Below are 25787 nucleotides of genomic sequence, written 5' to 3'. Positions count from 1 at the left end.
GCCGGGAAACCAGAGACCGATATATTAAAATCGAGATTTAACAGCCCGCGGGTCGCCGTTAATGCAGCCACCTCTGGGGCGGGGCAGCCGGGAACGGCCCCATAGAACGCCGGCCAGGGTTGCCATTAATGCAGCCACCTCTGGGGTGGGGCAGCAGGGATCGGCCCCACAGAACACCGGCTAGGGTTGCCGCTAATGCAGCCACCTCTGGGGCGGGGCAGCCAGGAACGGCCCCACAGAACGCCGGCTGGGGTTGCCGTTAATGCACCCACCTCTGGGGCGGGGCAGCCGGGGAACGGCCCCATAGAACGCCGGCCGGGGATGCCGGGGATGCAGCCACCTCTGGGGCGGGGCAGCAGGGAAGAGCGAACTGCCCGGGTGGATGACAGGGTGGGGGTTCACACATTGATCTCCATACAAGCTCCCCAGCCCCTTAGTGTGTTTGCCCCCCTCTCCCATAGTTGCTCCCAGATGCCTGGGTCCCGTAGCCCCCCTCCAGGCTGGGGGGAGGCTCAGAGCAGCGGGCAGCTCCTGGCACCGGGGGGTGGGGGGTCGTCCGCCCACCCTGGCACGGGGCAGTCCGTCTGTCCGGGCTAGGCGAGGGGGGGGCAGGGGCGACGGGGGGGAGGAGCCGCCGGGGTCGGGGTGGGAGGTGCGGTGCAGGGAGGGTTCGGACATGCTTCGCTCCAGCTTGGGGAGGAGCCGTTGCAGCTGCTCCACCGTGGCCAGGATCTGCGGGGGAAAAAGGGGGTGAGATGGGTCCCTCCAAGCCCCGCCCCCAGGGACCACCCCCGGAGCTGGGGGGAGAACCCAAGAGTCCTGGCTTCCTGTTCCCCTCTCTGACCACTTGCCCCCACTCCCCTCCCAGGACTGGAGAGAGAACCCAGGAGTCCCGGCTCCCTGCCCCCTTCTCCACTCTGACCACTAGCCCCCACTCCTCTGCCAGGGCCAGAGAGAGAACCCAGGCGTCCCGGGCCACGCCCCCCCTCACCTGGGGGAAGAGAGGTCTCTCCTCTCGGTTGAATTTCAGGCAGTTCGTCATGAGTCTCTTCAGGGCCTTGGGGCAGGTGCTCGGCACCCGGCTCATGTCAGGGGACAGGTACCCCCGGCCCACCATGAACAGGATCTGGCGGGCGAGGGATTGGGTCAGAGACAGGACACCCCGAAACCCCCATTTAGAACCCGAGGAGCTGCGAGTCGGGGAGTGAGGGGCACCAGCAGAGCTGCGGAGAGCCCAGGACTGGGCTGGCAGGGGCTGCGGTTTGGCAGCGAGGAGTGCCGGGGGGGCTGCGGGGTTGTCAATGAGGGGTACGGGGGGCTGCGGGTCGGACGCGAGGAGTGCCGGGGGGTGCAGGTGGCAGCAAGGAGCGCCGGGAGGTGGGGGTCAGTAGTGACGGGCGCCAGGGGGCTGCAGTCAGCAGTGGGGGGGCACTGGGAGGTGCGGGTCAGCAGTGAGGGGTGCCAGGGGGCTGCAGGTCAGGAGTGAGCGGTGCCGGGGGAGCATGGAGGGGGCGCTGGGTGGTACCTGGTTGTGGCTATGGATGTGCCTGTAGGGGAGGCTGCGGGTGCAGGGAGGGGCCGGGGGGGCTGCGGGGGGGCACAGGGAGCTGTGGGGGGGGGCCGGGCGGTACTGGGGGGCCGGGGGAGCTGTGGAAGGACCCGTGGGGGGCACAGGCGGTACCTGGTCGCGGCTGGCGGACGTGCCCGTTGGGGAGGCTGCGGGTGCAGGGAGGGGCCGGGGAGCTGCGGGGGGGGGGCCGAGTGGTACTGGCGGGGGCCAAGGGGGGCTGTGGGGGAGCCCGGGCAGTACCTGGTCGCGACTGCGGACATGCCCATATGGGAGGCTGCGGGTGCAGGGAGGGGCTGGGGGGGCTGCAGGGGGGCCGGGTGGTACTGGGGGGGCCCGGGGGGCTGTGGGGGAGCCCGGGCGGTACCTGGTCGTTGCTGCGGACATGCCCGTAGGGGAGGCTGCGGGTGCAGGGAGGGGCTGGGGGGCTGCAGGGGGGGCCGGGTGGTACTGGGGGGCCCGGGGGGCTGTGGGGGGGCCCAGGCAGTACCTGGTCGCGACTGCGGACATGCCCATATGGGAGGGCTGCGGGTGCAGGGAGGGGCTGGGGGGCTGCAGGGGGGCCGGGTGGTACTGGGGGGGCCCGGGGGGCTGTGGGGGAGCCCGGGCCGGTACCTGGTCGTTGCTGCGGACATGCCCGTAGGGGAGGCTGCGGGTGCAGGGAGGGGCTGGGGGGCTGTGGGGGGGGCCCAGGCAGTACCTGGTCGCGACTGCGGACATGCCCATATGGGAGGCTGCGGGTGCAGGGAGGGGCTGGGGGGCTGCAGGGGGGCCGGGTGGTACTGGGGGGCCCGGGGGGGCTGTGGGGGGGCCCGGGCAGTACCTGGTCGCGGCTGCGGATGTGCCCGTAGGGGGAGGCTGCAGGTGCAGGGAGGGGCTGGGGGGGCTGCAGGGGGGGCCGGGTGGTACTGGGGGGGCCCGGGGGGGCTGTGGGGGGGGCCCAGGCAGTACCTGGTCGCTGGCTGCGGAGATGCCCGTAGGGGAGGCTGCAGGTGCAGGGAGGGGCTGGGGGGCTGCAGGGGGGCCGGGTGGTACTGGGGGGGGCCCGGGGGGCTGTGGGGGGGCCCAGGCAGTACCTGGTCGCAGCTGCGGAGATGCCCGTAGGGGAGGCTGCAGGTGCAGGGAGGGGCTGGGGGGCTGCAGGGGGGGCCGGGTGGTACTGGGGGGGGCCCGGGGGGGCTGTGGGGGAGCCCGGGCGGTACCTGGTCGCGGCTGCGGACGTGCCCATACGGGAGGCTGCGGGTGCAGGGAGGGGCTGGGGGGCTGCAGGTGGGCCGGGGTGGTACTGGGGGGCCCGGGGGGCTGTGGGGGGGCCCAGGCAGTACCTGGTCGCGGCTGCGGAGATGCCCGTAGGGGAGGCTGCAGGTGCAGGGAGGGGCTGGGGGGCTGCAGGGGGGCCGGGGTGGTACTGGGGGGGGCCCGGGGGGCTGTGGGGGAGCCCGGGCGGTACCTGGTCGTTGCTGCGGACATGCCCGTAGGGGAGGCTGCGGGTGCAGGGAGGGGCTGGGGGGCTGTGGGGGGGCCCAGGCAGTACCTGGTCGCGGCTGCGGACGTGCCCATATGGGAGGCTGCGGGTGCAGGGAGGGGCTGGGGGGCTGCAGGGGGGCCGGGGTGGTACTGGGGGGGCCCGGGGGGGTACCTGGTCGCGGCTGCGGACGTGCCCGTAGGGGAGGCTGCGGGTGCAGGGAGGGGCTGGGGGGCTGCAGGGGGGCCGGGTGGTACTGGGGGGGCCCCGGGGGGCTGTGGGGGAGCCCGGGCGGTACCTGGTCGCTGCTGCGGACGTGCCCATATGGGAGGCTGCGGGTGCAGGGAGGGGCTGGGGGGCTGCAGGGGGGGCCGGGTGGTACTGGGGGGGCCCGGGGGGCTGTGGGGGGGGGCCGGGGCAGTACCTGGTCGCGGCTGCGGACGTGCCCGTAGGGGAGGCTGCGGGTGCAGGGAGGGGCTGGGGGGCTGCAGGGGGGGCCGGGTGGTACTGGGGGGGCCCGGGGGGCTGTGGGGGAGCCCGGGGGCGGTACCTGGTCGCGGCTGCGGACGTGCCCATATGGGAGGCTGCGGGTGCAGGGAGGGGCTGGGGGGCTGCAGGGGGGCCGGGTGGTACTGGGGGGGGCCCGGGGGGCTGTGGGGGAGCCCGGGCGGTACCTGGTCGCTGCTGCGGACGTGCCCATATGGGAGGCTGCGGGTGCAGGGAGGGGCTGGGGGGCTGCAGGGGGGCCGGGTGGTACTGGGGGTCCCGGGGGGCTGTGGGGGGGGCCGGGGCAGTACCTGGTCGCGGCTGCGGACATGCCCGTAGGGGAGGCTGCGGGTGCAGGGAGGGGCTGGGGGGCTGTGGGGGGGCCCAGGCAGTACCTGGTCGCGACTGCGGACATGCCCATATGGGAGGCTGCGGGTGCAGGGAGGGGCTGGGGGGCTGCAGGGGGGCCGGGTGGTACTGGGGGGGGCCCAGGGGGCTGTGGGGGAGCCCGGGCGGTACCTGGTCGCTGCTGCGGACGTGCCCATATGGGAGGCTGCGGGTGCAGGGAGGGGCTGGGGGGCTGCAGGGGGGCCGGGTGGTACTGGGGGGGGCCCGGGGGGCTGTGGGGGAGCCCGGGCGGTACCTGGTCGCTGCTGCGGACGTGCCCATATGGGAGGCTGCGGGTGCAGGGAGGGGCTGGGGGGCTGCAGGGGGGGCCGGGTGGTACTGGGGGGGCCCGGGGGGCTGTGGGGGAGCCCGGGCGGTACCTGGTCGCTGCTGCGGACGTGCCCATATGGGAGGCTGCGGGTGCAGGGAGGGGCTGGGGGGCTGCAGGGGGGCCGGGTGGGTACTGGGGGGGGCCCGGGGGGGCTGTGGGTGGTGGTACTGGGGGGGGCCCGGGGGGCTGTGGGGGGGCCGGGGCAGTACCTGGTCGCGGCTGCGGACGTGCCCGTAGGGGAGGCTCCCCGTGCTCAGCTCGTACAGAACCACCCCGTAGGCGTAGACGTCGGACTGGAAGCTGTAGGGGCGGCTGTCCTGCATGCGGATCACCTCGGGGGGCCTGCGGGGAGACACCGTTAGGGGGCTGTGGGGTGGGGGGCCTGCAGGGGGTGAGGTGGGGGGGGACTGGGCAGGGAGGGGTGGGATGACAGCGGGACTCTATGGGGGTCAGCAGGGCACCGTGGGGCACCATGGGGCTCAGCAGGGTGCCGTGGGGGTCAACAGGGCGCTGTGGGGGTCAGCAGGGCACTATGGAGCGCTGTGGGGCTCAGCAGGGCGCTGTGGGGGGGTCAGCAGGGCGCTATGGGGTGCCGTGGGGCTCAGCAGGGCGCCGTGGGGGTCAGCAGGGCGCTATGGGGCAGTGTGGGGGTCTCACCATCCAGAGCACGGAGCCCCGGGGCTGCTCGACCCGGCGGGCCCCACTCCAGTGCGTCTTCACCGTGGCCAGGCCGAAGTCGCCGATTTTCACCGTCAGCCCCTCGTGCAGAAAGATGTCTGGGGTGGGGGGTTAGGGGGCAATCGGCACCGACGAGCCCCCCCACGACACCCCCACCTCAGGGACAACCCCGCAAGTCCCCTCCCGCACCGCGCCCCACAGCACAGAACCCCCCCCCGCCGCCACCATCTTGGGTACGTCCCCCTGTTCCTGCCACCATCTTGGATACGGCCCCCCATTATCCCGGCCCTGCTGCCATCTTGGATACGCCCCCCCGCCCCCCCATTCCCCTGGCCCTGCCGCCATTGGAGCCCGGCATGGGGGGGCCGGTAGGATACTGTTGGATTTCAGGTCCCGGTGGATGATGTTCTTGGCATGAAGATAACTGGAGGTGGGGAGAGAAACCGGGGGGAGCCCCCCATGAGCAGCACCCCCCACTGTGCCAGCCCCCCCATATTCCCATAATGTCTGCCCCCCACCCCTCCCCCATTGGCAACCCCCCACCGTGCCAGCCCCCCATGGGCAACCCCCCACCACGCCAGCCCCCCCATATTCCCATAACGCCAGCCCCCCCACCCCTCTCCCATTGGCAACCCCCCACCGTGCCAGCCCCCCCCATATTCCCATAACGCCAGCCCCCCACCCCTCTCCCACTGGCAACCCCCCACCGTGCCAGCCCCCCATGGGCAACCCCCCCACCACACCAGCCCCCCCATATTCCCATAACGCCAGCCCCCCACCCCTCTCCCATTGGCAACCCCCACCGTGCCATTGGCAACCCCCCACCGTGCCAGCCCCCCCATATTCCCATAACGCCAGCCCCCCCCACCCCTCTCCCATTGGCAACCCCCCAACGTGCCAGCCCCCCATGGGCAACCCCCCCACCACGCCAGCTCCCCCATATTCCCATAACGCCAGCCCCCCACCCCTCTCCCATTGGCAACCCCCCACCGTGCCAGCCCCCCATATTCCCATAACGCCAGCCCCCACCCCTCTCCCATTGGCAACCCCCCACCGTGCCAGTCCCCCATGGGCAACCCCCCCACCACGCCAGCCCCCCCATATTCCATAACGCCAGCCCCCCCACCCCTCTCCCATTGGCAACCCCCCACCGTGCCAGCCCCCCATATTCCCATAACGCCAGCCCCCCCCCATTGGTAACCCCCCACACGCCAGCCCCCCATGGGCAACCCCCCCACGCGCCAGCCCCCCATATTCCCATAAACACCAGTCCCCCCCCCCACTCCTGCACAGCGCCCCCCCGGTCAGCCCTGCCCCCCGGACTCACTCCATGCCCTGGGCCGTCTGGCGCGCCACCTCGGTGCGGGCGGGGGCGTCGAGCCGGGTCTCGCACACATGCAGGTGCCGGTAGAGGCTGCTGCCCTCGCACCACTGGGTGATGATGGCGAAAACTCGGGCCGTGTCATGAACCCCATGAACAGGAGCACGTTGACGTGACGCGTCCGCCTGCGGGGCCGGGGGGGGGGTCACTGGGGGGGCAGGCGCCGGGGCCCGTCCTCCCCGGCCGCCTGCTTCCCCGCAGACTGGTACCCCCGGACGCCTGGGTCCCCTCCCGCCATCCCCTGGACGCCTGCTTCCCCGCAGACTGGTACCCCGGACGCCTGGGTCCCTCCCGCCATCCCCTGGACGCCTGGTACCCTCCCCCCGCCACCATCCCCGGACTCCCGCTTCCCCGCAGACTGGTATCCCCGGACGGCAGGGTCCCCTCCCGCCACCCCCGGATGCCTGGGTTCCTCCCCCAACACCGTCCCCCGGATGCCTGCTTCCCCGCAGACTGGTACCCCCGGACGCCTGGGTCCCTCCCGCCATCCCCTGGACGCCTGCTTCCCCACAGACTGGTACCCCTGGACGCCTGGGTCCCTCCCGCCATCCCCTGGACTCCTGCTTCCCCGCAGACTGGTACCCCGGACGCCTGGGTCCCTCCCGCCATCCCCTGGACGCCTGGTACCCTCCCCCGCCACCATCCCCGGACTCCCGCTTCCCCGCAGACTGGTATCCCCGGACGGCAGGGTCCCTCCCGCCACCCCCGGATGCCTGGGTTCCTCCCCCAACACCGTCCCCGGATGCCTGCTTCCCCGCAGACTGGTACCCCCGGACGCCTGGGTCCCTCCCCGCCATCCCCTGGACGCCTGCTTCCCCGCAGACTGGTACCCCTGGACGCCTGGGTCCCTCCCGCCATCCCCTGGACTCCTGCTTCCCCGCAGACTGGTACCCCGGACGCCTGGGTCCCTCCCGCCATCCCCTGGACGCCTGGTACCCTCCCCCGCCACCATCCCCGGACTCCCGCTTCCCCGCAGACTGGTATCCCCGGATGGCAGGGTCCCTCCCGCCACCCCCCGGATGCCTGGGTTCCTCCCCCAACACCGTCCCCCGGATGTCTGCTTCCCCGCAGACTGGTACCCCTGGGACGCCTGGGTCCCTCCCGCCATCCCCTGGACGCCTGCTTCCCCGCAGACTGGTACCCCGGACGCCTGGGTCCCTCCCGCCACCCCTGGATGCCTGGTACCCTCCCCCGCCACCATCCCCGGACTCCCGCTTCCCCGCAGGACTGGTATCCCCGGGCGGCAGGGTCCCTCCTGCCACCCCTGGACGCCTGGGTTCCTCCCCCAACACCGTCCCCGGATGTCTGCTTCCCCGCAGACTGGTACCCCTGGACGCCTGGGTCCCTCCCGCCATCCCCTGGACGCCTGCTTCCCCGCAGACTGGTATCCCGGACGCCTGGGTCCCTCCCGCCACCCCTGGACGCCTGCTTCCCCGCAGACTGGTACCCCTGGACGCCTGGGTCCCTCCCGCCATCCCCTGGACTCCTGCTTCCCCGCAGACTGGTACCCCGGACGCCTGGGTCCCTCCCGCCACCCCTGGACGCCTGGTACCCTCCCCCGCCACCATCCCCGGACTCCCGCTTCCCCGCAGACTGGTATCCCCGGGCGGCAGGGTCCCTCCCGCCACCCCTGGACTCCTGGGTTCCTCCCCCAACACCGTCCCCGGATGTCTGCTTCCCCGCAGACTGGTACCCCTGGACGCCTGGGTCCCTCCCGCCCATCCCCTGGACGCCTGCTTCCCCGCAGACTGGTACCCTGGACGGCAGGGTCCCTCCCGCCACCCCTGGACGCCTGCTTCCCCGCAGACTGGTACCCCTGGACGCCTGGGTCCCTCCCGCCATCCCCTGGACTCCTGCTTCCCCGCAGACTGGTACCCCGGACGCCTGGGTCCCTCCCGCCACCCCTGGACGCCTGGTACCCTCCCCCCGCCACCATCCCCGGACTCCCGCTTCCCCGCAGACTGGTATCCCCGGGCGGCAGGGTCCCTCCCGCCACCCCTGGACTCCTGGGTTCCTCCCCCAACACCGTCCCCGGATGTCTGCTTCCCCGCAGACTGGTACCCCTGGACGCCTGGGTCCCTCCCGCCATCCCCTGGACGCCTGCTTCCCGCAGACTGGTACCCTGGACGGCAGGGTCCCTCCCGCCACCCCCGGACAACTGGGTTTCCTCCCCCAACACCGTCCCCGGATGCCTGCTTCCCCGCAGACTGGTATCCCTGGAAGCCTGGGTCCCTCCCGCCATCCCCTGGACGCCTGGTACCCTCCCCCGCCACCATCCCCGGACTCCCGCTTCCCCGCAGACTGGTATCCCCGGACGGCAGGGTCCCTCCCGCCACCCCCGGATGCCTGGGTTTCCTCCCCAACACCGTCCCCGAATGCCTGCTTCCCCGCAGACTGGTACCCCTGGACGCCTGGGTCCCTCCCGCCATCCCCTGGACGCCTGCTTCCCCGCAGACTGGTACCCCGGACGCCTGGGTCCCCTCCCGCCACCCCTGGACGCCTGCTTCCCAGCAGACTGGTACCCCGGACGCCTGGTACCCTCCCCCGCCACCATCCCCGGACTCCCGCTTCCCCGCAGGACTGGTATCCCTGGACGGCAGGGTCCCTCCCGCCACCCCCGGACGCCTGGGTTCCTCCCCCAACACCGTCCCCGGATGCCTGCTTCCCCGCAGACTGGTATCCCTGGACGCCAGGGTCCCTCCTGCCACTCCCCAGACGCCTCGGTCCCTCCCTGACACCATCCCTGGACGCCTGGTTTCCCCCAGACTGGTATCCTGGACGCCTGAGTCTCTCCCACCCCAAACCGCCACCCTCAGATGCCTGGATTCCCCCTGACCACCACCTCTGGATGCCTGGGTCCCTCCCGCTGCAAACCGCCAAGGGCCGGACACCTGGGTGCCCCCCCAACTGCCACCCCCGGATGCCTGGGTCCCCCGCAAACTGCTAAATCACTGGAAGCTGGGGTCCCTCCTCTTGCTCCATGAAACCCCTGGATGCCTGGGTCCCTCCTTCTGGCCTGCCAACCCTGACACAGGGGCCACCTCCCCAGTCTGGTTCCCCCCCAGACTGGTACCCCCCAGACGCCTGGTTCCCTCCCGCCACTCCTGGATGCCTGGGTCCCTCCCCCAACACTGTGCCTTTGCACACTGGGGGCCCCTCCTGCCCATCCCGGATGCCAGGTTCCTTCCAGCCCCACCTGGACACCAGGTTCCCCTGGATACTGGGGTCCCTCCTGCTCCCCCGAGAGGCCAACGTCCCTCCCGGACGCCGGGGTTCCTACCTGAGTACCTGCATCTCGTTCTTGAAGGCCTGCACCTGCTGGGCCGTGGGCTGCGTCACCTTGAGGATTTTGACGGCGACATGGCCGTGCCATCGGCCCTGGTAGACGGTGCCGAAGGACCCGGCTCCCACCCGGCGCAGTAGGATCACCTCGTGCGGGGGCACCTCCCACTGGTAGCCCGAGTCCCGGTAGCCCAGGGCCTTCTGCAATGGGCGGGGGGGGGGGAAGAGGGCAGTGGGGGGCTCATCTTGTTCCCTCCCCCAACCTGCCCCAGCCGAATGCCGCCACCAGCCTCGGACCCGGCTTCACTTTCCCCAGGTGCAGATCCCGGGAGAATGGACCGATCCCCGGCTTTCTTCGGAGCCCCCCTTCACGGGAAGGCCCCGGGGTGCCCCCCCCCGCTCAGCTGTCACTTCTCCCACCGGCCCCGCGGTCTCACCCCCTCCCCAGTGGGGCGGTTTCCTAAATCGCGCACCCCCTGCTGCGGCCCCGTCCGCGGGGTGCCCCGGGTACTGTCCGTGGCTTGCGGCCGCGTGCTCCGCCCCTCCCCCCAGCACGGTTGGCCTTTCTCACCGGCCCCCCCCCATCGGCGATGTGGAGGAGTCAGGGGGCAGGGGATGGGGGGATGGAGTTGGGGGGAGTCCGGGTCAGGAGCCCTGAGGATGGGGGTCAGAGGTAGCAGGCCGGGATTGGGTGGGGGCAGGAGCCGAGGGCCCGATGTAGGAGAGGGCATGGGAGGTGTACAAGGTTGGGCAAGTAGGACAGGATTGGGGGGTTGGTGGGCAGGGCATGAGGAGGAGGGGGTGCAGGGCACTGTGGGGGGGCAGACACACTGTGGGGGGGGCAGACATCCCCCCAGCCACCCCCCTCAACTCACCACCTTCTTCTTGTCCTCGGCCGACGATGCCGACCCCTTCCGCTCCTTGGGGGGCTGCGGGGGAGATTTGGAAGGGGCCCCGCGGCGCCCGGGGGGGTCCTGGGCGGGGCTGGGACCCTGGGGGAGACACTTCCCCCCCATCTGGAGGTGGGCAGAGAGAGTGGAGTGAGCCGGGGACCCCAGAGCAGCCCCCTGACCCACGGCCTCCACTGAGCCCCCCGCCTGCCCCGTGCAGCACTACGCCCCCCCACACCAACCCTCCCGCCTGCCCCCCGCAGCATGGCCCCTCCCCCGAATCCCCTGCCCACCCCCCGCAGCACAATTGCCCCCCATTGAACACCCCCACTGCCTGGTGCCCTCCAGAACCCCCGACCCACAGCCCGGCTTCCCCTGCTGAGCCCCCCCCGAGCCTCCCACAGCCCGGCGACCCCAAACGTCTGGGCTTCTCACCGTCTGTGATGAAGCTCATGGCTGCGATCTGAAAAAGGGGGGAAGAGCTCAGAGACCCCGAGAGGAAACGAACCCGCGGGGCCCCCGTCTCCGCGCCCCCTGCTGGTGGGGCCGAGCTTGCACGCGACCCACGATTCCTGGCCCCTTCCCCTGTCCCCCCCGCTGCCCACACTCGCTGGCCCCCCTCGTCCGGGCCCCCCAGGCTGGACGTGGGTTGACAGGCTCCCCCCGCTGGTCCTAGGGAATCCCTGCTCGTTAACAGCAATTAACATGACACCTAGAGGGGACAGGTCCCAGGCCCCATTTCCTGCCCCCCTGAGCCAGCCACTCCCTGCCCTGGGGTCAGATGGGAGCCGGAGCGCCCTGGAGGGGCCAGGCCCCTGCCCCGTTCCCTGCCCCCTGGAGCCAGGCAGTCCCTGCCGTGGGGCCAGAGGGGAACTGGTGCCCCCTGGAGGGGTCAGGCCCCTGTCCCGTTCCCTGTCCCCCGGAGCCAGCCAGTCCCCTGCCGTGGGGCCAGAGGGGAACTGGTTGCCCCCTGGAGGGGCCAGGCCCCTGGCCCGTTCCCTGCCCCCCCGGAGCCAGGCAGTCCCTGCCGTGGGACCAGAGGGGAGCCGGAGCCCCTAGAGGGGCCAGGCCCCTGCCCCGTTCCCCGCCCTGCTGGGCTCTCACCTGCTGGGCAGCAGCGTCCCCCGGGGTCGGCCGTGCTCACCATGTGCACATTGGGGGTGGAGGGTGGAGCGGTGGCGCTGGAGGGGCTGCCCCCCGCCGGGGGGGTCCGGGAAGCTGAAGGCGTCGGGGCCAAGACACTGCTGGTGGGAGCTGGGCATGGGGGGGGCAAAGGCGGATGAGAGCCGGGTCAGCACCTCCCTTCTTCTTGGCGCCAACGGGGACCGACCTCCTGGAGTCCCTTGCTCCAGGACGGGGTTCCTAGCCCCTTCCTCCTCCTCAGGGGGTGGGGGTGTTTCTCTGACCCCTCCCCAACCGATCTCCCTCCTCCCCTGAACCTGGGGGGCCGCAGGGTCCCCGGCCGCGGTCGCTCTGGGGTCAAACCCAGAGCTCCGACTCCAGATTCCCCTGTTTACACACCCTGGGATCCTGTTACCTCTTTGCAGCGGCCCCCCCAAAGCTCTTTGAGAGTCGCTGCCCCCAGCCCGTCAGGATGTCCCCCCCCCTTCTCTCCCGGGCATCCAGGTTTCCACAGAACCGTATCACACCAGATTGCTTCCTGGTGCCATTTACACAGCCCAGCCCCCGGCCGCTCTGGATCAGTGACCCGGCCTCTGTCTTTGTTCCCCCCACAATCTTTGTCCCCTCCAGAAACTTGCTGGGGGTGATTTCCTCCCATGCCCCCTGTGGGGTGGGACTGGGGGGCTCCCGTACCTGGTGGGTTTGCGGCGTTAGGGGGGGCCAGGCCGGGCCGGGCCGAGGGGGAATCCTGCCCCGGCACGTCGGGGTACGGGCCATGACTGTAAATCCTGCGGTGGGGGGAGAGAGAGAGAGCATGTGGGGTGCGGATGCCCCTCACTCCCAACCTGCAGCCCCCTGTTCACCCAGCCCTGGGCTCCCCCCCAGCCCTGCCGGTGCCCCTCACTCCCGACCCTGGCCACCCTCATCTCACACCCAGCTGTGCTGATGTCTCCCACCATCCCCCTTCCCACTGGCACCCCAGATGCCTGCGTACCCGCGACCCATGGCAGGCCAGGGAGGGTCCCCCAGTCCTTTGGGCTGGGGGGGCTGCGGGGGACACTCACGGGCAGTGGGCCACGCCCAGGTCCACGCAGATGGTGGGCACGCGGCTGCTGCACTGCTGATGGAATTTGTAGCCGCACGTCTGGCAGCGGAAGCCGTGGAACAGGAAACTTAAGGCAGAAGTCGCAGAAGGCCAGGCTGAAAAACGTCTTACGGACCTGGGGGGACAGACGGGGTGGGGGTGAGGCGGGGGACAGACAAACACCGCCCAGGGAACAGCCACCCTGGGGTGGTGTTGTTGGGTCTCTCAGGGCGCCAGGCCTGGGCAGGGGCGAGTCTGTTGTAGGCTTTCTGAGAGTGCGGTTTGTTATTGTAGGGTCTCTCGGTGGGCCGGTGTGTTATTGTTGGGTCTCTCAGGGGGCTGGTGTGTTGTTGTAGGGTCTCTCAGGGGCCGGTGTGTTATTGTTGGGTCTCTCAGGGGGCTGGTGTGTTGTTGTAGGGTCTCTCAGGGGGCGGTGTGTTATTGTTGGGTCTCTCAGGGGCCGCTGTGTTGTTGTAGGGTCTCTCAGGGGCCGGTGTGTTATTGTTGGGTCTCTCAGGGGGCTGGTGTGTTGTTGTAGGGTCTCTCAGGGGCCGGTGTGTTATTGTTGGGTCTCTCAGGGGGCTGGTGTGTTGTTGTAGGGTCTCTCAGGGGCCGGAGTATTATCGTTGGGTCTCTCGGGGGCCAGTGTGTTATTGTAGAGTCTCTCAGGGGGCTGGTGTGTTGTTTGTAGGGTCTCTCGGGGCCGGTGTGTTATTGTTGGGTCTCTCGGGGCCGGTGTGTTATTATAGGGTCTCTCAGGGGCCGGTGTGTTATTGTTGGGTCTCTCGGGGCCGGTGTGTTATTGTAGGGTCTCTCAGGGGCCGGTGTATTATTGTTGGGTCTCTCGGGGCCGGTGTGTTATTGTTGGGTCTCTCAGGGGGCTGGTGTGTTGTTGTAGGGTCTCTCAGGGGCCGGAGTATTATCGTTGGATCTCTCGGGGCCAGCGTGTTATATTGTAGAGTCTCTCAGGGGGCTGGTGTGTTGTTGTAGGGTCTCTCGGGGCCGGTGTGTTATTGTAGGGTCTCTCAGGGGCCGGTGTGTTATTGTTGGGTCTCTCGGGGCCGGTGTGTTATTGTTGGGTCTCTCGGGGCCGGTGTGTTATTGTAGGGTCTCTCAGGGGCCGGTGTGTTATTGTTGGGTCTCTCAGGGGCCGGTGTGTTATTGTTGGGTCTCTCGGGGCCGGTGTGTTATTGTTGGGTCTCTCAGGGGGCTGGTGTGTTGTTGTAGGGTCTCTCAGGGGCCGGAGTATTATCGTTGGGTCTCTCAGGGCCAGTGTGTTATTGTAGGGTCTCTCAGGGGGCTGGTGTGTTGTTGTAGGGTCTCTCAGGGGCCGGTGTATTATTGTTGGGTCTCTCAGGGGCTGGTGTGTTGTTGTAGGGTCTCTCAGGGGCCGGAGTATTATCGTTGGGTCTCTCGGGGCCAGTGTGTTATTGTAGGGTCTCTCAGGGGGCTGGTGTGTTGTTGTAGGGTCTCTCAGGGGCCGGTGTGTTATTGTAGGGTCTCTCAGGGGGGCTGGTGTGTTGTTGTAGGGTCTCTCAGGGGCCGGTGTGCTATTGTTGGGTCTCTCGGGGGGCCGGTGTATTATTGTTGGGTCTCTCGGGGGGTCAGTGTGTTGTTGTAGGGTCTCTCAGGGGCCGGTGTGTTATTGTAGGGTCTCTCAGGGGGCTGGTGTGTTGTTGTAGGGTCTCTCAGGGGCCAGTGTGTTATTGTTGGGTCTCTCAGGGGGTCAGTGTGCTGTTGTAGGGTCTCTCAGGGGCCGGTGTATTATTGTTGGGTCTCTCAGGGGGTCAGTGTGCTGTTGCAGGGTCTCTTAGGGGCCGGTGTGTTATTGTAGTGTCTCTCAGGGGGCTGGTGTGTTGTTGTAGGGTCTCTCAGGGGCCGGTGTGTTATGGTTGGGTCTCTCGGGGCCGGTGTGTTATTGTTGGGTCTCTCAGGGGCTGGTGTGTTACTGTAGGGTCTCTCAGGGGGCTGGTGTGTTGTTGTAGGGTCTTTCAGGGGCCGGTGTATTATTGTTGGGTCTCCTGGGGGGTCAGTGTGTTGTTGTAGGGTCTCTCAGGGGCCGGTGTGTTATTGTTGGGTCTCTCGGGGCCGGTGTGTTATTGTTGGGTCTCTCGGGGCCAGTGTGTTATTGTAGGGTCTCTCAGGGGCCGGTGTGTTATTGTTGGGTCTCTCAGGGGCCGGTGTGTTATTGTTGGGTCTCTCGGGGCCGGTGTGTTACTGTAGGGTCTCTCAGGGCCGGGTGTGTTATTGTAGGGTCTCTCAGGGGCCGGTGTGTTATTGTAGGGTCTCTCGGGGCCGGTGTGTTATTGTAGGGTCTCTCGGGGCCGGTGTGTTATTGTTGGGTCTCTCGGGGCCGGTGTGTTATTGTAGGGTCTCTCAGGGGCCGGTGTGTTATAGTAGGGTCTCTCAGGGGCCGGTGTGTTATTGTTGGGTCTCTCGGGGCCGGTGTGTTATTGTTGGGTCTCTCGGGGGCCGGTGTGTTATTGTTGGGTCTCTCAGGGGCCGGTGTGTTATTGTTGGGTCTCTCGGGGCCGGTGTGTTATTGTTGGGTCTCTCAGGGGGCCGGTGTGTTATTGTTGGGTCTCTCGGGGCCGGTGTGTTATTGTTGGGTCTCTCGGGGCCGGTGTGTTATTGTAGGGTCTCTCAGGGGGCCGGTGTGTTATTGTAGGGTCTCTCGGGGCCGGTGTGTTATTGTTGGGTCTCTCGGGGCCGGTGTGTTATTGTTGGGTCTCTCAGGGGCTGGTGTGTTATTGTAGGGTCTCTCAGGGGCCGGTGTGTTATTGTTGGGTCTCTCGGGGGCCGGTGTGTTATTGTTGGATCTCTCGGGGCCGGTGTGTTATTGTTGGGTCTCTCAGGGGCCGGTGTGTTATTGTAGGGTCTCTCAGGGGCCGGTGTGTTATTGTTGGGTCTCTCAGGGCCGGTGTGTTATTGTTGGGTCTCTCAGGGGGCCGGTGTGTTATTGTTGGGTCTCTCGGGGCCGGTGTGTTATTGTAGGGTCTCTCGGGGCCGGTGTGTTATTGTTGGGTCTCTCAGGGGCCGGTGTATTATTGTTGGGTCTCTCGGGGCCGGTGTGTTATTGTAGGGTCTCTCAGGGGCCGGTGTGTTATTGTAGGGTCTCTCGGGGCCGGTGTGTTATTGTAGGGTCTCTCAGGGGCCGGTGTGTTATTGTTGGGTCTCTCGGGGCCGGTGTGTTATTGTAGGGTCTCTCAGGGGCCGGTGTGTTATTGTAGGGTCTCTCAGGGGCCGGTGTCTTATTGTTGGGTCTCTCGGGGCCGGTGTGTTATTGTTGGGTCTCTCGGGGGGCCGGTGTGTTATTGTTGGGTCTCTCAGGGGCCGGTGTGTTATTGTTGGGTCTCTCAGGGGGCCGGTGTGTTATTGTAGGGTCTCTCGGGGGCCGGTGTGTTATTGTTGGGTCTCTCAGGGGCCGGTGTGTTATTGTAGGGTCTCTCAGGGGGCCGGTGTGTTATTGTAGGGTCTCTCGGGGCCGGTGTGTTATTGTTGGGTCTCTCGGGGCCGGTGTGTTATTGTTGGGTCTCTCAGGGGCTGGTGTGTTATTGTAGGGTCTCTCAGGGGCCGGTGTGTTATTGTTGGGTCTCTCAGGGCCGGTGTGTTATTGTTGGGTCTCTCAGGGGGCCGGTGTGTTATTGTTGGGTCTCTCGGGGCCGGTGTGTTATTGTAGGGTCTCTCGGGGCCGGTGTGTTATTGTTGGGTCTCTCAGGGGCCGGTGTATTATTGTTGGGTCTCTCGGGGCGGTGTGTTATTGTAGGGTCTCTCAGGGGCCGGTGTGTTATTGTAGGGTCTCTCGGGGCCGGTGTGTTATTGTAGGGTCTCTCAGGGGCCGGTGTGTTATTGTTGGGTCTCTTGGGGCCGGTGTGTTATTGTAGGGTCTCTCAGGGGCCGGTGTGTTATTGTAGGGTCTCTCAGGGGCCGGTGTCTTATTGTTGGGTCTCTCGGGGCCGGTGTGTTATTGTTGGGTCTCTCGGGGGGCCGGTGTGTTATTGTTGGGTCTCTCGGGGCCGGTGTGTTATTGTAGGGTCTCTCAGGGGCCGGTGTGTTATTGTAGGGTCTCTCGGGGCCGGTGTGTTATTGTAGGGTCTCTCAGGGGCCGGTGTGTTATTGTTGGGTCTCTCGGGGCCGGTGTGTTATTGTAGGGTCTCTCAGGGGCCGGTGTGTTATTGTAGGGTCTCTCAGGGGCCGGTGTCTTATTGTTGGGTCTCTCGGGGCCGGTGTGTTATTGTTGGGTCTCTCGGGGGGCCGGTGTGTTATTGTTGGGTCTCTCAGGGGCCGGTGTGTTATTGTTGGGTCTCTCAGGGGGCCGGTGTGTTATTGTAGGGTCTCTCGGGGGCCGGTGTGTTATTGTTGGGTCTCTCAGGGGCCGGTGTGTTATTGTAGGGTCTCTCGGGGCCGGTGTGTTATTGTTGGGTCTCTCGGGGCCGGTGTGTTATTGTTGGGTCTCTCAGGGGCTGGTGTGTTATTGTAGGGTCTCTCAGGGGCCGGTGTGTTATTGTTGGGTCTCTCAGGGCCGGTGTGTTATTGTTGGGTCTCTCAGGGGGCCGGTGTGTTATTGTTGGGTCTCTCGGGGCCGGTGTGTTATTGTAGGGTCTCTCGGGGCCGGTGTGTTATTGTTGGGTCTCTCAGGGGCCGGTGTATTATTGTTGGGTCTCTCGGGGCCGGTGTGTTATTGTAGGGTCTCTCAGGGGCCGGTGTGTTATTGTAGGGTCTCTCGGGGCCGGTGTGTTATTGTAGGGTCTCTCAGGGGCCGGTGTGTTATTGTTGGGTCTCTTGGGGCCGGTGTGTTATTGTAGGGTCTCTCAGGGGCCGGTGTGTTATTGTAGGGTCTCTCAGGGGCCGGTGTCTTATTGTTGGGTCTCTCGGGGCCGGTGTGTTATTGTTGGGTCTCTCGGGGGGCCGGTGTGTTATTGTTGGGTCTCTCAGGGGGCCGGTGTGTTATTGTTGGGTCTCTCAGGGGCCGGTGTGTTATTGTTGGGTCTCTCAGGGGGCGGTGTGTTATTGTTGGGTCTCTCGGGGCCGGTTTGTTATTGTAGGGTCTCTCAGGGGCCGGTGTGTTATTGTAGGGTCTCTCGGGGCCGGTGTGTTATTGTTGGGTCTCTCAGGGGCCGGTGTGTTATTGTTGGGTCTCTCGGGGCCGGTGTTTTATTGTAGGGTCTCTCAGGGGCCGGTGTGTTATTGTAGGGTCTCTCAGGGGCCGGTGTGTTATTGTTGGGTCTCTCGGGGGGCCGGTGTGTTATTGTTGGGTCTCTCGGGGGGCCGGTGTGTTATTGTAGGGTCTCTCAGGGGCCGGTGTGTTATTGTTGGGTCTCTCGGGGGGCCGGTGTGTTATTGTAGGGTCTCTCGGGGCCGGTGTGTTATTGTTGGGTCTCTCAGGGGCCGGTGTGTTATTCTTGGGTCTCTCGGGGCTGGTGTGTTATTGTAGGGTCTCTCGGGGGTCGGTGTGTTATTGTTGGGTCTCTCGGGGGTCGGTGTGTTATTGTTGGGTCTCTCGGGGGCCGGTGTGTTATTGTAGGGTCTCTCGGGGCCGGTGTGTTATTGTAGGGTCTCTCGGGGCCGGTGTGTTATTGTTGGGTCTCTCGGGGGCCGGTGTGTTATTGTAGGGTCTCTCGGGGCCGGTGTGTTATTGTTGGGTCTCTCGGGGGCCGGTGTGTTATTGTAGGGTCTCTCGGGGGCCGGTGTGTTATTGTAGGGTCTCTCGGGGGTCGGTGTGTTATTGTTGGGTCTCTCGGGGGTCGGTGTGTTATTGTTGGGTCTCTCAGGGGCCGGTGTGTTATTCTTGGGTCTCTCGGGGCCGGTGTGTTATTGTTGGGTCTCTGGGGGCCGGTGTGTTATTGTAGGGTCTCTCGGGGCCGGTGTGTTATTGTTGGGTCTCTCGGGGGCCGGTGTGTTATTGTTGGGTCTCTCAGGGGCCGGTGTGTTATTGTTGGGTCTCTCGGGGGCCGGTGTGTTATTGTAGGGTCTCTCGGGGGCCGGTGTGTTATTGTTGGGTCTCTCGGGGCCGGTGTGTTATTGTTGGGTCTCTCGGGGCCGGTGTGTTATTGTAGGGTCTCCTGGGACTCACAAAGTGGTGCATGGTGAGGGGCACTTCATCCAACACCTCCACGTAGAGAACCTGCCCCTCCAGCGGGGTGATGTCCGTGTCCCACTCGGTCAGCAGCTTCGTCCTGACAGAGAGACAGGTCAGAACCGGAACCAGCCCCGGGCTCCCCCCAGCCCTGCCGGTCCCCTCACTCCCGCCCCGCAGCCCCCAGCCCTGCCGGTCCCCTCACTCCCGCCCCGCAGCCCCCAGCCCTGCCGGTCCCCTCACTCCCGCCCCGCAGCCCCCTGCCAGCCCTGCCGGTCCCCTCACTCCCGCCCCGCAGCCCCCAGCCCTGCCGGTCCCCTCACTCCCGCCCCGCAGCCCCCAGCCCTGCCGGTCCCCTCACTCCCGCCCCGCAGCCCCCGCCCCAGCCCTGCCGGTCCCCTCACTCCCGCCCCGCAGCCCCCAGCCCTGCCGGTCCCCTCACTCCCGCCCCGCAGCCCCCGCCCCAGCCCTGCCGGTCCCCTCACTGCCGCCCCGCAGCCCCCGCCCCAGCCCTGCCGGTCCCCTCACTCCCGCCCCGCAGCCCCCAGCCCTGCCGGTCCCCTCACTCCCGCCCCGCAGCCCCCAGCCCTGCCGGTCCCCTCACTCCCGCCCCGCAGCCCCCTGCCAGCCCTGCCAGGCCCCTCACTCCCGCCCCGCAGCCCCCGCCCCAGCCCTGCCGGTCCCCTCACTCCCGCCCCGCAGCCCCCTGCCAGCCCTGCCGGTCCCCTCACTCCCGCCCCGCAGCCCCCGCCCCAGCCCTGCCGGTCCCCTCACTCCCGCCCCGCAGCCCCCAGCCCTGCCGGTCCCCTCACTCCCGCCCCGCAGCCCCCGCCCCAGCCCTGCCGGTCCCCTCACTCCCGCCCCGCAGCCCCCTGCCAGCCCTGCCGGTCCCCTCACTCCCGCTCCGCAGCCCCCGCCCCAGCCCTGCCGGTCCCCTCACTCCCGCCCCGCAGCCCCCAGCCCTGCCGGTCCCCTCACTCCCGCCCCGCAGCCCCCAGCCCTGCTGGTCCCCTCACTCCCGCCCCGCAGCCCCCGCCCCAGCCCTGCCGGTGCCCCTCACTCCCGCCCCGCAGCCCCCAGCCCTGCCGGTCCCCTCACTCCCGCCCCGCAGCCCCCGCCCCAGCCCTGCCGGTCCCCTCACTGCCGCCCCGCAGCCCCCTGCCAGCCCTGCCGGTCCCCTCACTCCCGCCCCGCAGCCCCCGCCCCAGCCCTGCCGGTCCCCTCACTCCCGCCCCGCAGCCCCCAGCCCTGCCGGTCCCCTCACTGCCGCCCCGCAGCCCCCTGCCAGCCCTGCCGGTCCCCTCACTCCCGCCCCGCAGCCCCCAGCCCTGCCGGTCCCCTCACTCCCGCCCCGCAGCCCCCAGCCCTGCCGGTGCCCCTCACTCCCGCCCCGCAGCCCCCAGCCCTGCCGGTCCCCTCACTGCCGCCCCGCAGCCCCCTGCCAGCCCTGCCGGTCCCCTCACTCCCGCCCCGCAGCCCCCAGCCCTGCCGGTCCCCTCACTCCCGCCCCGCAGCCCCCAGCCCTGCCGGTCCCCTCACTGCCGCCCCGCAGCCCCCGCCCCAGCCCTGCCGGTCCCCTCACTCCCGCCCCGCAGCCCCCTGCCAGCCCTGCCGGTGCCCCTCACTGCCGCCCCGCAGCCCCCAGCCCTGCCGGTCCCCTCACTGCCGCCCCGCAGTCCCCACCCCAGCCCTGCCGGTCCCCTCACTCTCGCCCCGCAGCCCCCAGCCCTGCCGGTCCCCTCACTGCCGCCCCGCAGCCCCCGCCCCAGCCCTGCCGGTCCCCTCACTCCCGCCCCGCAGCCCCCTGCCAGCCCTGCCGGTCCCCTCACTCCCGCCCCGCAGCCCCCAGCCCTGCCGGTCCCCTCACTCCCGCCCCGCAGCCCCCAGCCCTGCCGGTCCCCTCACTGCCGCCCCGCAGTCCCCAGCCCTGCCGGTCCCCTCACTCCCGCCCCGCAGCCCCCTGCCAGCCCTGCCGGTCCCCTCACTCCCGCCCCGCAGCCCCCAGCCCTGCCGGTCCCCTCACTGCCGCCCCGCAGTCCCCAGCCCTGCCGGTCCCCTCACTCCCGCCCCGCAGCCCCCTGCCAGCCCTGCCGGTCCCCTCACTGCCGCCCCGCAGCCCCCAGCCCTGCCGGTCCCCTCACTGCCGCCCCGCAGCCCCCAGCCCTGCCGGTCCCCTCACTGCCGCCCCGCAGTCCCCAGCCCTGCCGGTCCCCTCACTGCCGCCCCGCAGCCCCCGCCCCAGCCCTGCCGGTGCCCCTCACTCCCGCCCCGCAGCCCCCAGCCCTGCCGGTCCCCTCACTGCCGCCCCGCAGCCCCCAGCCCTGCCGGTCCCCTCACTCCCGCCCCGCAGCCCCCGCCCCAGCCCTGCCGGTGCCCCTCACTCCCGCCCCGCAGCCCCCAGCCCTGCCGGTGCCCCTCACTCCCGCCCCGCAGCCCCCGCCCCAGCCCTGCCGGTGCCCCTCACTCCCGCCCCGCAGCCCCCACCCCAGCCCTGCCGGTGCCCCTCACTCCCGCCCCGCAGCCCCCGCCCCAGCCCTGCCGGTCCCCTCACTGCCGCCCCGCAGCCCCCGCCCCAGCCCTGCCGGTCCCCTCACTCCCGCCCCGCAGCCCCGCTCACCCGCCTGGGCACCGATACACCGCGCAGCAGTCCTGGTTCAGCCCTCGCACCTTCAGCGCTTTGTCTAGGGCGTCGTAGACGGTGGCTCCTGGCCGCACGTTGACCTGACGGGGGGGGAGAGGTTACACATGGCTCCTGCCCCCTCACTGGGGCACTGGTGAGCTCACCCCCCTCCCCCTGCCCAGACGGCAACGGACCCCCCCAGGTAGCCAGGCAGACCTCTGCACTTGTGCAAGGGCACGGCTGGAGCGGGGATTGCCTCTCACCCCTGGGGAGCCGTGCAACAAGACACACGTGTGTGCAATTGCATGGACTGTGCTCACGCTCCCTTGCATGCCCAGGGAGCCGTGAACCAAGACACGTGCGTGTGCAATTGCACACGCCTTGTGCATGCCCAGGTGCATGTAACAAGACATGTGTGTGCAGTTGCACACGCCGTGCTCACACTCCCCTTTGCAAGCACAGGCAGCCAGGCAATGAGCCACGCAGGTGTGCAATTGCACAGAACGGCCCCCAGTCCCCTGCCTGTCTCATGCACGCTCAGTCAGCCGTGCAACGGGAAGCATGAACATGCAAATGCATGGATTGTGCTCAAAATCCCTTGCACGCCCAGGGAGCCGTGCAACGAGCCACATGCATGTGCAATGACACTGAGTGTGCTCATATCCCCTGCACACCCAATACATACCTAGGGAGCCGTGCAAGAAGCCACGTGCCTATGCAATGGCTCACGCTCCCCGGCACACCACAGGTGTGCTCCGGCAGCCGTGCACTGAGCCACGCGCGTGTGCAGTTGCATGGACAGTGCTCACACTCCCTGCACGCTCAGGGAGCCGTGCAAGAAGCCATGTGCCTATGCAATTGCACGGACCGTGCTCACGCTCCCCGGCACACCACAGGTGTGCTCCGGCAGCCGTGCACTGAGCCACGCGCGTGTGCAGTTGCATGGACAGTGCTCACACTCCCTGCACGCTCAGGGAGCCGTGCAAGAAGCCACGTGCCTATGCAATTGAACAGACCGTGCTCACGCTCCCCAGCACACCACAGGTGTGCTCCGGCAGCCGTGCACTGAGCCACGCACGTGTGCAGTTGCATGGACAGTGCTCACACTCCCTGCACGCTCAAGGAGCCGTGCAAGAAGCCACGTGCCTATGCAATTGCACGGACCGTGCTCACGCTCCCCGGCACACCACAGGTGTGCTCCGGCAGCCGTGCACTGAGCCACGCACGTGTGCAGTTGCATGGACAGTGCTCACACTCCCTGCACGCTCAGGGAGCCGTGCAAGAAGCCACGTGCCTATGCAATTGCACGGACCGTGCTCACGCTCCCCGGCACACCACAGGTGTGCTCCGGCAGCCGTGCACTGAGCCACGCGCGTGTGCAGTTGCATGGACAGTGCTCACACTCCCGGCGAATGGGCCCCTCACCACAGTGCGCTGCTGGTTGGGCAGATAGACCTTGACGGTGCCGCTGCCCGCGGCCGGGCCCGGCTCGGCTGCGGGGCTCTCGTCCGGGGCCGGGCCCCGGGGGCGCTCCACGGGCACCGGGCCCCCCATGTGCAGGCCATTGGAGACGGGGCAGGCGGAGTCCGAGCAGCGCCGCATGGGGGAAGCCACGGGGGGGGCAGGGCCTGGGGAGAAGGGGGGAGAGTAAGACACATGGCGCCCCCCCGCCCTTGCCCCTCAGCACGGCAGCCCCCCCCACCCCACAGCACGGCGCCCCCCACCCCACCCCCATGCCACCCCCCACCCCGCCCAGCGCCCGTAGCTGCTTGCTATCCCAGCCCTAGGCTCCCCTCACCCCCTGCTCTGCCAGCCCCCCTCAATCCTCCCTGGGTTGTCTCCCTGGCTTTGGGACAGGGCTGCGGTCTGGGATTAGAGCAGGGGGGCTGGGAGCCAGGACTCCTGGGTTCTCCCCAGCCCCGGGAGGGGAGTGAGGGAACAGCAGTGGCTCCAGCTGACAGCACCCCACCCAGTGGGCTGTCAGGTGGGGGGGAGGGGGCTTGGCCGAAAGGGGCCGTGTCTTTGGGGCCGGCGAAGCCGTGGGGTGAAAACCAGACCCCCTGCGCGGAACAGTGTGAAAGTGTCACCCCACGGCTGGGAACAGCCCACAGCGCCTGGGAGCTGCTGGGCAGAGAGCAACAGCCTGGCGCTGGGGTGCAGCCAGCTCTGGGGCAGGGTACCTGGAGAAACAGCCGCATATAACATGGGGGCAGGGGGTGGGAGATTCCATTGCACTGGGGGGGTCACTGCAGCACCCACTGCTCCCCTGCTATGGGGGGAGATTCCATTGCACTGGGGGGGGTGCTGCAGCCCCCACTGCCCCCCTGCTATGGGGGGAGGCAGATTCCATTGCACTGGGGGGGGCGCTGCAGCCCCCACTGCTCCCCTGCTATGGGGGAGGAAGATTCCATTGCACTGGGGGGGGCGCTGCAGCCCCCACTGCCCCCCTGCTACGGGGGGAGCGAGATCCCATTGCACTGGGGGGGGTGCTGCAGCCCCCACTGCCCCCCTGCTATGGGGGGAGGGAGATCCCATTGCACTGGGGGGGCGCTGCAGCCCCGACTGCCCCCTGCTATGGCAGGAGGGAGATTCCATTGCCCTGGGGGGGGGGCGCTGCAGCCCCCACTGCCCCCCTGCTACGGGGGGAGGGAGATTCCATTGCACTGGGGGGGGCCGCTGCAGCCCCCACTGCCCCCCTGCTACGGGGGGAGGGAGATCCCATTGCACTGGGGGGGGCGCTGCAGCCCCCACTGCCCCCCTGCTATGGGGGGAGGGAGATCCCATTGCACTGGGGGGGCGCTGCAGCCCCCACTGTCCCCTTGCTATGGGGGGAGGGAGATTCCATTGCACTGGGGGGGGCGCTGCAGCCCCCACTGCCCCCCTGCTATGGGGGGAGGGAGATCCCATTGCACTGGGGGGGCGCTGCAGCCCCCACTGCCCCCCTGCTATGGGGGGAGGGAGATCCCATTGCACTGGGGGGGCGCTGCAGCCCCCACTGTCCCCTTGCTATGGGGGGAGGGAGATTCCATTGCACTGGGGGGGGCGCTGCAGCCCCCACTGCCCCCCTGCTATGGGGGGAGGGAGATCCCATTGCACTGGGGGGGCGCTGCAGCCCCCACTGCCCCCCTGCTATGGGGGGAGGGAGATCCCATTGCACTGGGGGGGGCGCTGCAGCCCCCACTGCCCCCCTGCTATGGGGGGAGGGAGATCCCATTGCACTGGGGGGGCGCTGCAGCCCCGACTGCCCCCCTGCTATGGGGGGAGGGAGATCCCATTGAACCCGGCGGGGGGGGTGGGTGGAGTAGGAAGTTCCTACCTGTCACAAGGAACCAGCCACCATCTTGAATGAAAGTACCAAATGGGCGTGGCCGGGGGACTGACGTCAGATGGGCGTGGCCTGTGTGGGACGGGTTTAACCCTTCCCCTGCTGCAGGACGCCTGGGTTCTCTCCCCGGCTCCGGGAGGGGCCTGGGGTCCAGTGGTTAGAGCAGGGCGGGGGGCGGTCTGGGAGCCCGGACGCCTGGGTTCTCCCCGCTGGCCCTGCGTCCCTCCCCGAGCTGTGACCCTCCGCGCGGGGCCGGCAGAGACCGGGGCCCGGACGCCTGGGTTCCCTGGGCCTGGAAGGGGCGGGTCTGAGCTTCCCATCTAGGGCCGGGCGCTGGGGGGCGCCGGGCAGGGAGCTCTGGGGGGCTGGGCGGGGGGCACCGTGGGGCGGGGGGCGCTCTCCCCTGGCAGGCAGGGCTGATGCAGGAGGACGCTGTGGTTTGGATGAACTCCTGGGTCCTTTGCCCCCCGTTTCCCCCCAAACTAGCCTTGCAAGAAACTTTTCTCCGATGTTCAGTTTTTTCCCTCCTGCCACCAAGTGCAATCGAAAGGGTCCAGGCTCTCGCTTGCCCCGTCCCCCGGCTTCCTCTGGGTTCCCCCCAAAGCTGGAGGGGGGTGGGGGGTTGGAAAGAGGATGGGAACGGACGTGTGGGGTCCCAGGTACGTTGTGGGGTCCCAGGTCGGGCCCTGCGGTGTCATCTGGAGAACACACCCGACCTGACATCAATGTGGGGACGTTTTACAGCGTCTGGGCCACGAACCTAATTTAAAAAAACCCCAAACCCCCGTTTTTATTCCTTCCCCGCCCCCCCCCAGCAAATCTAAAAAAAAATTTTAGGGCGGGGGGGTTGTTGCCCCCTCTGGACGATCCTGTCTTGAAAGGTCTCTGGCCGGCTCGGCTTGAGGTTGGGGGCTCCGGGACCAGAGCGCTAAGGTAGACCCCGTCGATCTCAAAGCACGTTCCACGGGAGAGCTCAGGGTTAGTGCCATTGTATGCAGGGGAAACTGAGGCACGGGTCGCTGGCACAGCGAGGCTGAGACCCGGGGTCTGTGGAGTCCAGCGCTCTGTCGGCTCTGTCCGGGGATGGGGGGCG

The 25787-nt window shown here is 68.6% G+C and overlaps 1 protein-coding gene across 1 annotated transcript; it reads right to left on the bottom strand.

Annotated features, from left to right (window-relative positions):
• On the bottom strand, positions 1–24728 carry ARAF (A-Raf proto-oncogene, serine/threonine kinase). Its single transcript, XM_077840206.1, is given in 18 exon segments — positions 1–732; positions 992–1126; positions 4446–4576; positions 4893–5012; positions 5292–5338; positions 6242–6363; positions 6366–6420; positions 9576–9778; positions 10453–10593; positions 10826–10930; positions 11612–11632; positions 11634–11721; positions 12654–12760; positions 12762–12809; positions 18747–18849; positions 21367–21470; positions 22795–22997; positions 24686–24728. Coding segments are annotated over 17 exon segments (2247 nt in total). The 5' UTR covers positions 22972–22997; positions 24686–24728; the 3' UTR covers positions 1–192.
• Between the last annotated feature and the right edge of the window lie 1059 nt (positions 24729–25787).

This window comes from Eretmochelys imbricata, chromosome 23, assembly GCF_965152235.1.
Source record: "Eretmochelys imbricata isolate rEreImb1 chromosome 23, rEreImb1.hap1, whole genome shotgun sequence".
NCBI lineage: Eukaryota > Metazoa > Chordata > Testudines > Cheloniidae > Eretmochelys > Eretmochelys imbricata.
Note: the sequence above shows the minus strand (reverse complement) of the source record. Positions and strands in the feature narration are given on the sequence as shown.